Source organism: Mus musculus, chromosome 12 (genome assembly GCF_000001635.26).
Source record: "Mus musculus strain C57BL/6J chromosome 12, GRCm38.p6 C57BL/6J".
Taxonomy (NCBI): domain Eukaryota; kingdom Metazoa; phylum Chordata; class Mammalia; order Rodentia; family Muridae; genus Mus; species Mus musculus.
Genome location: NC_000078.6, coordinates 118,290,555 through 118,301,802, shown reverse-complemented (window position 1 = coordinate 118,301,802; position 11,248 = coordinate 118,290,555). Strand labels below are relative to the sequence as shown.

The window sequence follows — 11,248 nt, the reverse complement described above, 5'->3', positions numbered from 1 at the left end:
TGGAGGGCGCCGGGAACTGAGTAGGGGGCGGGATATCCTGAGACAACAAGTTTGGCTGTATGGAGGGCCTGCCGGCAGCAAACCGCAGCTAGCTCACCGAGAGGGCACGCTCCGCGGGCCGGGAAGGCAGAAGCCGAACAGCAGCGAGCACCAGCCGGGCAAAGGGGAGGAGAAAGGGCGGCCCCAGCGCCCCGGCCCCGGCAGGTCGGCGGCCAATCCGCTGGGGGAAGGGGTGGAGAGTCGGCGGCGCCGGCGGAGGCAGGCCGAGGGGGGTGGGGAGTCGCCGCGCTCGCGCCGCCCTGGCTCCGCCCCCCGGCCCGCGCCGCCGCCCTCGCCGCGCGCCGCCGCTGTCAATCAAGGGCGAGTCAGCCGGGCTCGGGCGGAGAGAGGAGCTGCTACGCCACAGCCCAGCGGCGGCCATTCGCGGAAAAAGAGGCAGAGCCTGTGCCAGCTACAGCCTCCTCCGAGCCACCGCGGGCGGGCGGGACCGGCCTCTCCTCCCGCCTCGCCCCCACCCCCACCCACCTCTATCCCAGTGTCTCTGAGAGGGTTTGTCCTGTTAATGCGGGATGAGCGGTACGTATTCTCCACCCCCCTCGGTCTCCTTCACCGCCTCCCTTCGTCCCTCCCTCCCCAGACCCTGCTCGCTTCCCCCTCCCCCGGGGCCGCCGAGATGCTGGAAGGGGAGGAGGAGAGGGCGGGAGGGAACCAGGGGGAGGGAAGGAGGGCTGTGTTTTGTCTTAATGTCTGAGCTAGAACAACCTCCTTCTGGGTGTTGCTCTGGAGCCTATGGGTCGGGTTTCAAACCACGTTTCGTGAGAGCCCCCTCCTCCCTACCCTCCTTCTCCCCCACCCCCTGCCGGTGTGCACGGATCGCGGGTTTACGGAGATTAATGTTCAAGAGGAGGGAGGGGGAAGAAGGGAGGAGAACGAATAATAATAATCCTAATAACCTGTTGTCGTGTGTGTTGGTGGTGGTGGGGGGTTGTTGCAGATCAGAAGAAGGAGGAGGAGGAGGAGGCGGCAGCGGCGATGGCTACAGAAGGAGGGAAAACCTCTGAGCCAGAGAATAACAATAAAAAACCCAAAACCTCAGGCTCCCAGGTAAAAGCAAACGTTAAAAGAAAATTCAACACAAAGCTTTAGGGAAGAGAGGGAGTTATGCTCTTTAAGTACCCAGAAGTAAAGAACAGAATAAAAATGTTTATCCATTCAAAGCATCTTTCTGAGTGAGGAACTTAAATCGTAAATTCTTGAAGATTTCCCATCGTTGAGGCTATAACGATGTTTATATTACACCAGGAATTCAGACTGTTAGAAGAAGGTGTCTATTTTCCCAAGGGCATTTTGAGTTTAGAAGAATAACACTTTAAGAAAGTTTACCAGAAAATTCCTTTTTATTTAAACTTTATGTAATAGGACTTGCCTTTTTATTCATATAGCTTCTATCACCTGCTTTTGTTCATATTTCCTTTTTAATTCTGCTGCCTATTGAGTGTGTTCTGATACTTAGAGCTCTCAAAATAAATAACCCCCTCCCGACTGCTGTCTTCCACTAAATCCGCCCACTTTTTTCCCCTCCCTCTCCTTTCCCCTCCCATTTTGGGTAGGACTCTCAGCCCTCTCCTCTGGCTTTACTGGCAGCTACTTGCAGCAAAATAGGGACTCCTGGTGAAAATCAAGCAACTGGACAACAGCAGATTATTATAGATCCAAGCCAAGGATTGGTGCAACTTCAGAATCAGCCACAGCAGCTAGAACTGGTGACGACGCAGCTTGCTGGAAACGCTTGGCAACTTGTTGCCTCCACTCCTCCTGCTTCAAAAGAAAATAACGTTTCTCAGCCAGCTTCTAGTTCATCTAGTTCTTCCAGCAGTAATAACGGGAGTTCCTCTCCTACAAAAACTAAATCAGGTAATCCTTCCACCCCTAATCAATTTCAAGTCATACAAGTACAAAACCCAAGCGGTAGTGTACAGTACCAAGTGATCCCCCAACTTCAGACGGTGGAAGGCCAGCAAATTCAAATCAACCCAACTAGTAGTTCATCTCTACAGGATTTGCAGGGTCAAATTCAGCTCATTTCTGCAGGTAATAATCAAGCTATCCTCACGGCTGCTAACAGGACAGCTTCTGGGAATATCCTTGCTCAAAACCTGGCAAATCAGACAGTTCCAGTACAAATTAGACCTGGCGTTTCAATACCATTGCAATTGCAGACCCTTCCTGGTACTCAGGCTCAAGTTGTAACAACCCTACCAATTAACATTGGAGGAGTGACTTTAGCTTTGCCAGTAATAAATAACGTGACTGCTGGAGGAGGGACTGGACAAGTCGGCCAGCCTACTACTACTACTGACAGTGGGACTTCCAATGGGAATCAGTTAGTTTCTACGCCCACCACCAGCACTGCTCCCGCCAGTACTATGCCTGAATCGCCCTCCTCCTCTACTACCTGCACAACCACCGCATCAACAACTCTGACGAGCAGTGACACATTAGTGAGCTCAGCAGATACAGGCCAGTATGCAAGCACATCAGCCAGTAGTTCTGAACGCACCATTGAAGAACCACAGACACCTGCTGCTACTGAGTCTGAAGCCCAGAGCTCCAGCCAGCTTCAGTCCAACGGAATTCAGAATGCACAAGACCAGTCAAATTCCCTTCAACAAGTACAGATTGTAGGCCAGCCTATCCTGCAGCAAATCCAGATCCAGCAGCCTCAGCAGCAGATTATTCAAGCTATCCCACCACAGTCATTTCAGCTCCAGTCAGGGCAGACAATTCAGACCATCCAGCAGCAGCCTTTGCAGAATGTTCAACTTCAAGCAGTAAACCCGACTCAGGTACTTATCAGGGCTCCAACTTTAACACCTTCAGGGCAAATCAGCTGGCAAACTGTCCAGGTCCAGAATATTCAAAGTCTTTCAAATTTGCAAGTTCAGAATGCTGGGTTATCCCAGCAGTTAACCATCACCCCAGTGTCTTCAAGTGGTGGCACAACTCTTGCTCAGATTGCTCCTGTGGCTGTTGCTGGTGCCCCAATAACTTTGAATACTGCCCAGCTTGCATCAGTGCCTAACCTTCAGACAGTGAGCGTTGCCAACCTGGGTGCTGCGGGTGTTCAAGTTCAGGGAGTTCCAGTAACAATCACTAGTGTTGCAGGTAAGCTACATCTTTTTAACCCATTATTAGGAGGGATTAGTAACAGAGTTATTGCTCAGGGCTATCTTTTAGGTTTGATACACCTCTGATGTATATATACTGGAAAGGGATTAAAAAACTGGACTATTATACCAGCAACTAGATGTAGTTATCATTGTGACCTCTTTATTTCTGTAGCTTTTAAGACTCAGTTTTGTGTGTTGAGCTGGGTAAATAATTAAATTATTTCATAAAGCATCATTTTCCGATTAGAACCATAATTATAGAGATCGTATTTGAGTACACTTGAACCGTTTGGGAAAATGAGCTCATCATCTCTTCTGATAGAAAATTGATTTACCTTGCATTGGTATATGGTTGTGAGTTTGTAGTATGTTAATTCTCCATAATAAGGCTTTTTAATTGGGCCTTCTTACATTTTTGCGTTTTGTCTTTAAGGTATTTTTGCTTTAATGTACAGTAGTTTTGAACCAAATACTGTTGTAGTTAAGATAGAAATTTAACTTGCAAATTGTTTCATTAAGTTTTTATGCCTGTATTTTTGCTACAGTCAGGATTGTGACTTTAATGGTCTTTGGTATATAAAATTTAAGGAAAAGTCTTTTTGTCCTTCCATTATCTGAACGTGTCTAGTGTTAAGTTGGTGAAAAGCAATTAAAAATGTAGGTAGTAAAATGTCATTAACTTGAACTAATTGTGGCCATGTTGTTTTAAACCAGCTATAAAAGCAGTTGCTATTTCTTATCAATATAATTAGATAACTTCTAAAGTACTTAAAAAACCTAGTTCAATTAAGTAGTATAATCTTTTTGGGGAGTGGTTTCATTTTACCAATATTTAGACTTCATTGATTCTGACTTAGTGAAAACTGGATAAGATTTTAGTACCTTTGATCTTTTCACTTTTTATTAACTAAAATTTTCTACTTTGGTAATTTGAGTATGCTTGTCCTTTTTGAATGACCTATCTTGAAATAAGATGCAGAAAAATTAAGATAAGGTTCTTCACAGTTAATAATTCAAGCCGATTCGTGCTTGTAAAATTACATTATCTAAAGATAGCCTGTCCATTCAGGAGAACCACCCAATAGAACGTTGTGTGATGTTTGATCAAGATGTGGCATCTCTGTCCTATCTGGTATTATCCACTAGTTATGGAGTGATTAAGCATATAAGGCATGGTGAAAATGGCCTGAGGAATTGAATTTTGAGTTTTATTTAAGCAGTTACATTTAGCTAGTGGCTCTTACGTTGACAGTGTATATCACCAGTATACTGGGTGTGATTCTTCCCCTAATACTTTTAGAACCCAAGTGTGTAAGTGATGGTTCTGTTTCCAGTCTTTACACTGCTCATACTAAACATTAATGCTAACTAGAAATTTCAGAGCAGTGTCTGGTTTTGGTGGTTTGAGTAATACTTTGCATTGTCAAAGTAGAAATTATTTACATTTCATCTTGCCTGCTAAACATTACTGAATTGTGGCTCATAGCATTGAGTAATTTGTAATCTAGGTTAGAAATGGTCAGTTCTTCTGCTCTCTAATTAATATTTTGCAGTCCAGAGGTTTCCTCTTACTAACTGAAGATAATTCAATATTCTGACTCCTTCCCCCTAAACTCCTGGAATGTTGCATTATAAATAATGTAAGATGAAATTTCTAGGAGTAAAATTTGGGGGCAGAGGTAGAATAGTAAAATAATTTGCTCTTTAGATTTTTCCAAGTGATTCTTAAACTACATAAAGTTTGGGAATCAAGGGTCTAATCAACAGTGAATCAGAAGGTGGAATGTGGAAGCCAGTGGGTGCTAAGCCTGTTCATATGTGCCCCAGAGCAAGTTTTACTGTCACATATGCCAGTCCCCTTACTAACCATTTCCCACGGACTATTCCAAACACTCCCAGTAGATATGTTATTCTTATATTTTCATGGGCACATTTTTTACTGAAGAGTTCACATAGTTGAAGAGATCTGCTTAAGTGTATGAGGAAAACTTTACATATGAAGAATTTCCTCCCCACTGAAATCCAACCATGTAAAATTTTGTTGGTACTTTAGGTGCCTATGTCATCACCTTAGACATTTGTCATTTTTTTGTTTTGGGAACATTCAAAATTCTGTTTGCTACTTAATTACTGTCAACCACAGCTATCCCACTGCGTCGTAGTTGAGTATTAGACATTACTTCTACTTTCCTTCTTCCCTCATTCTGGTAACCAGTGTTTTAGTCTCTACTTTCACTTTTCCTTTTCAGACAGGGTTTCTTTCACATGGTCCAGGTTGGCCTTCACAGTCACTAGGTAGCTGAGGAAGGGCTTGAACTCCTTCTGAATCCTCCTAATTCTAACTCCCCAGTGCTGTACCACCATGCCTGATTTATAGGGAACTAGGGATCAAACTCAGGATTTTATATGTTGCTGAGCTGCATCCCTAGCCCCCTTTTTTTCTTTTCTTATTTTTTTAAACAATGTTTTAGCTTCTACATACAAGTGAAAATAGACTCATGAAAAATATCAGCGCTTAGAAAAATTGTTAATAACTTTTTACAGAATAATGGCTAGCTCATGAACAAGGCTTAACATTTTTTTATGGTCCAGGCTCATTTTACCTTTTCAGGAAGTGGAGGAGGTCTGCATGATACAGACAGCAGAGGAAGAATCATGCAAGGCAGTCAGCTAGATAAACCCAGATTTTGAAGCTGGAGGCTTCATACTTTTATGAAATGACATCTTTTTTTTTTCCTTGGTAATATATTCAGTAAAGTATCTCTCTTTGCTCTGGTCTCACCTGAAAATCCTGATTTCAAAATTCAGCATCTGTCATCTAATTAGTTGGGAGTATAGTCATAATTAAATACTTGTACCCTCTTCTTATTGGGAAGAAGAATTTGATGGATAACAACAGTGTTTATTGACCTTTATTTCAGCCAGATGTGGTGGTTTGTGCCTTTAATCCTAGTGGGGGGTGGCAGAGGTAGGCAGGGCTCTTGAGTTCTGTTTTAACTAAGTAAGAATAAAAGTTCTGCCAGTATTCTTTCAGTGCCCTCTGGTCTCTAGGAATTACATCTTTTTATAAATGAGAGTTAGTAGGGACTCTTGGTTTCCATCTCAGTAATTAACCCAGAGGGGACCACACTATCATGCCATAGCCCTTCTGCTTGATTAAGTGACTGTTTGTCAGTTTCAGTTGAAACTAAATTTTTATGCTAGTTTTCCCATGAAGGAGGTTGACACTTGATAAGATGTTGCTGGCTATTCAAGAACTTGTCTCTTACATAATTCCTTTACTTTTTATAGGGAATTAAAGTCTAAAACCTGGATATATAGTTTGAAGCCAGGAATGGAAGTGCCAGTTCTTAATAACTGTTTAAAAATGGGAACCAGAGAACATAAAGCTTACATTTAATTTAAAAGTCCAAATGTAACTTAGAGGGAATCAACTTTTTTAACATCTGCCTTTTCTTCTGAATTACTCAGAGTAGAAAATTGGCTTGACATTTAACCCAGATAGTGTTTTTCTTTGTTGTATATATTGTATTGGTTTGGATTTCCCTTTTTAGGTATCTGAAAACCATACTTGTATATGGGATCCTCACACATGTACTTGGTTATTTCCTTTTCAGATGAGTCAGTTATTTCTGTTACCTTTTCAATAAAATCTTCTAATACTGGGTCAATAGATTGGACTTCATTATAGGGGACTTAAGTTTAGGTTCTTAACTACCAACTTGACTTTATCCTTCAGAAACATTTTCATAGAAGATAAAAAATACCGTGTAAAGCCACATTAATTTTTAAAGGACATCTCTGCTGGCTTGCTTTATGTCCACCTGACACAGGTTAGTCATCTGAGAGGAGGGAACCTCAATTGAGAAAAATGCTCCCCAGCATGCCTTTAATCCTAGCACTTGGGAGGCAGAGGCAGGTAGATTTCTGAGTTTGAGGCCAGCCTGGTCTACAGAGTGAGTTCCAGGACAGCCAGGGCTGTATAGAGAAACCATGTCGGGGGGGGGGGGGGGGGGGCGAGAGGGAGAGAGAGAGGGGAGGGAGAGGGGAGGGAGGGAAGGAGGGAGGGAGAGAGGGAGGGAGGGAGAGAGAGAGAGAGAGAGAGAGAGAGAGAGAGAGAGAGAGAGAACCATAAGATTCATAAGATTAGGCTGTACTCAGGCCTATAGGGCATTTTCTTAGTCATCATTGTAGGAGAGCTCAGCCCATTGTGGGTGGGGCCATTCCTGGTTTGGTGGTCCTGGTTCCATAAGAAAGCAGGCTGAGCAAGCTATGGTGAGCAAGGCAGTAAGCAGCACTCTTCCATGGCCTCTGCATCCGTTCCTACCTTCAAGTTTGAGTTTCTGCCTTGGCTCTCCTCAGTGGATTGTTACTCAAAATATAAGCTAAATAAACTTTTTCCAGCCCAAGTTGGTTTTGGTCTGGTATTTCATCACAGCAATACTAACCCTAACTAAGACAATATCTTTTATGTGGGGTTGAAGGGCAAACGAAGAACACTTATCTTCTTTTCAAATTGTTTGTTTGTTTTGCCTTTTTAAATGACAGGGTCTCCCTAACTATGTTAGTATGAGGCTTGTCTCATATTTACATTAAGCCTAGGTGGTATACTTTCAGGAATACTAAGGTTCAAGTGTTTTGGCTGGTTATTAGTTTCTAATTTAGAGAGTATAAAAGTAATACTTAAGGAATATTGGGACAAGCATTAAGACAGAGTGAAGAGAAAATGAAAAAGGAAGTATGATTGGAAAGGAAGCTAGGGAAGATGCCATGGGTAGATCTTGCAGAAATAGCAGTTTTACCAACTGATAGCTTTTTAGTTGGAAAAGACCTCGGAGATTATAGTTGTGACCTTTTCATATTGCTATGAAAGTTTGCTTTACTGTTTTTAGTAAAGACAGAGATATGGGTCAGGCTCTCCAATGCTGCACTGAGTACCTGGGGATGACTCATAAAGCACTGACATAGACATGTATGCTTTTCTGGTCTGTGATGCACATAATGTGTGCTGCTGAGGGAATGAGCAAACATTATCAAAGGAACGTGTACATGGTGAGATGAAAGTTTAATGAAATTGGAATTACTAAGGCAATTTAATATATACTTGAAGCTGAGCATGGTGGTGCATGCCTTTAATCCCAGCACTCAGGAGGCAGAGGGAGGTGGATGGATCTTTTTGAGTTCGAGGCCAACCTCATCTACAAAGCAAGTTACACAGTGAAACCCTATCCCAAAAAACCAAATACATGTATGTATATGTATACATATATACACAAACACACACACTCACACGCAGGCCTTTCTCTCCTACCCTCACTCCTTAGCCCTGAACAAACAAGCTCAGAAGGGTTGAAAAACATGTATCATCTTGACTTCCACGCAGGTTAGGGCTGTTTTTCCACCTTATTTCTAGCTTATCCAAATCTTTTATTAGCAGGTGAGAAAATAAAACTGAACTTAGGACTTAGAGAATTAGAATTATCATATGTGTCTTCTCACAGATAGACCGTTCCTGTCTCCTCACCTGGATATCCAGTGTTAGCATACTAACTATAATACTGTTGTAAAATACAGCTCTCTAGGTCTGTTGTTACTGAACTTAGTGGTAGGACCTAGATGGTATTATTTTTCTCATCTTGAAAGACTAAGTTTAAGTGGACAGGGTGTCGGGCCAATAGTCTCGGCATTCAAGAGAGGCTTGGGCAGGAGAGTTGCCATGAATTCGAGGCCAGTCTAGCCTACATAATTAATTTCACCACAACTTGGAGTACACAGAGACACTATCTCAAAAAAAAAAAAGTCTGTATCTAATGATATTAGTAAATTCTGTGTATGATCCGTGGACCAGGGACATTTACTTACTTATTTTTGAAACAATAGCTAGAAATGAATTTAAAGAAAAAAAAAAAAAAAGACAAAAGGATCTTGCTAAGTAGCCCTGACTGGCCTTAAACTCACTAGAGTCCAGGCTGGCATCATCCTTTTACCAAGCTTCCCCGGACTAGAATGGTATGGGTGTGCACATCATATATGGACATTTTTAAAAAGTGTTGCCTATGGAGGAAGAAAACAAGCATTTACTGTACCTCATATGTATTAGGTACTGAGTTTATGTTTATAATATTAGGCACACCGTACCATTTTATGGGTGGGTGTTGTGACTATCCTACCAACTGTCTCACTGAGCTTTAATTTCTTTAGGAACGAATATCTTCTGCCAGTCAGTGGGAGAGTGACAATTTCATGTCATGTTTGATTCTGGGACTACTACATAACAGACAAAAGTCTGCAAGGATAAGGCCACTGAAGAAGGGTGTCTTGTCCTCAGTTTTCCTTAGCCTTAGCAATTGTAGAAGGTGTTTTTAAAATCTGATATTAGTATGTGTTTTTTGCTTTGATAGTGTTCTTTTTTAAGTTTTTTGTTTTATTCACATTACATCCCAATCACAGCCCCTACCCCAGGGTTATTCTTAAAGTGTCGTGCTTTGTTTTCATTCCCAATCCTGTGCCTCTCACCGAGGTCTCAAGTGTCCATCTTAGTTTACAGTTTGAGCTTATTGAAGAGGTGTCAGGTAGCCACATGGAGTGTGTCAGTGACGTTCCTTTGCTTTATTTTATGTGTCTGCAGATAGGGTCAGGCAACCCAGTTGCTGTGCTGCAACTGGCTATGGAGTGGAAGGTGGTATTAAACTTTTTTTTTCCCCTAAGACAGGGTTTCTCTGTGTAGCCCTGGCTGTCCTGGAACTCACTCTGTAAACCAGGCTAACCTTGAACTCAGAAATCTTCCTGCCTCTGCCTCCCAAGTGCTGGGATTAAAGGTGTGTGCCACCACGCCTGGCCGGTATTAAACTTTTTAAAAATATATTTAAACGTTTTGTATGTGAGAAGGGAGTATAGCACATGCGGAGACTAGAGGGCAGTTATCTTCTCAGATTTGGGTCATAGGAATAGAACTCAGGTCATTATGCTTGGTGGCAAGTACTTTTACCTTCTTAGCCATTGCCAGCCTTGGCCTTAAATTCTTGATCCTCCTGCCTCCCACCTCTAAGTGCTGGGGATACAGGTGTGCACTGTCATACTAACATTTCTGGTCATAACTTCTCAAAGACTCATAGCTAGCTACACAATTGAATGAAAAAAAATCACTTACTAGCAGTGTCTAATGCTTTAGTATGAGATTCTATTCTTGATACAGTGTAACTCTTCCCCCCATTGCCTTTTTTTTGTTTGTTTGTTTGTTTTTTTGTTTTTTTGAGACAGAGTTTCTCTACGTAGCCCTGGCTGTCCTGGAACTCACTCTGTAGACCAGGCTGGCCTCCAACTCAGAAATTCGCCAGCCTCTGCCTCCTGAGTGCTGGGATTAAAGGCGTGCGCCACCATGCCCGGCTCTCCCATTGCCCTTTAAGTGCTGAGCAGAAGGAATGGCCTTATTTTCTGCATTCACAAATGAGAAAAGGCTGGGAGATGGTGCCAGTATGATAGGAGGTAGAACTGAGATTCAGAGTGCTTTAATAGGCTGGGATCATGGCTGCCGAGATGGGTAAAGCAGATAGGATACTCCACTTAAAGTAGGGGGAATTATGTACCCACAGGATGGAAAACCTGACTTTGGCAGCAGGACTAGTGCAAATGGAACTTACTGGCTTAATGTGGGTTGAGATTAAAGCTTTGTTTGTATTCCTTGTGTTTGATCGCTGCCGCACTGCTGTGTGTGGTCCTGGGTGGCACATTTCCATCGAGTTAGTAATAAGCTGGTGATCATGGCAAGGGTTTCTGGGGTGAAGAGTAGAAAATACTTAATACTAGCAATAATCAGAGTGAGTCTTTTTACTGTTAAATAGAAACAAGAGGAGGTATGATACTGTCTTCAGTCTGTAAAGTGGAAATAGTTCTGTTCTGACCCTGGGAAACAGAGTATGTTTGTGTTACATATTTACAGAGGTGAGGAGGGGCAGAAATGAGACGAGCTGTACACTAATGGGATGATTTGTTTCTTAGGGGTTATCTTTTATCATTAAAGGCTGGATTACCCATCTGTTAGAGATTGTAGACTAAACTGCTCATGCCGTATAGAAAGT

The 11,248-nt window shown here is 42.5% G+C and overlaps 1 protein-coding gene across 3 annotated transcripts in view; it reads left to right on the top strand.

Moving 5' to 3' along the window:
* Positions 1–362: 362 nt before the first annotated feature.
* Sp4 (trans-acting transcription factor 4) overlaps positions 363–11,248 on the top strand; it is a 69,755-nt gene continuing 58,869 nt past the window's right edge. For 2 of the 3 annotated variants that reach the window (NM_001166385.2, NM_009239.4), the window contains exons 1-3: positions 363–576; positions 995–1,104; positions 1,611–3,165. In NM_001166385.2, coding sequence (NP_001159857.2) covers positions 570–576; positions 995–1,104; positions 1,611–3,165 — 1,672 coding nt within the window. In that variant the 5' untranslated portion in view covers positions 363–569. The remainder of the gene's footprint in view (positions 577–994; positions 1,105–1,610; positions 3,166–11,248) is intronic. The other variant, XM_017315007.2, reaches the window with a different exon arrangement.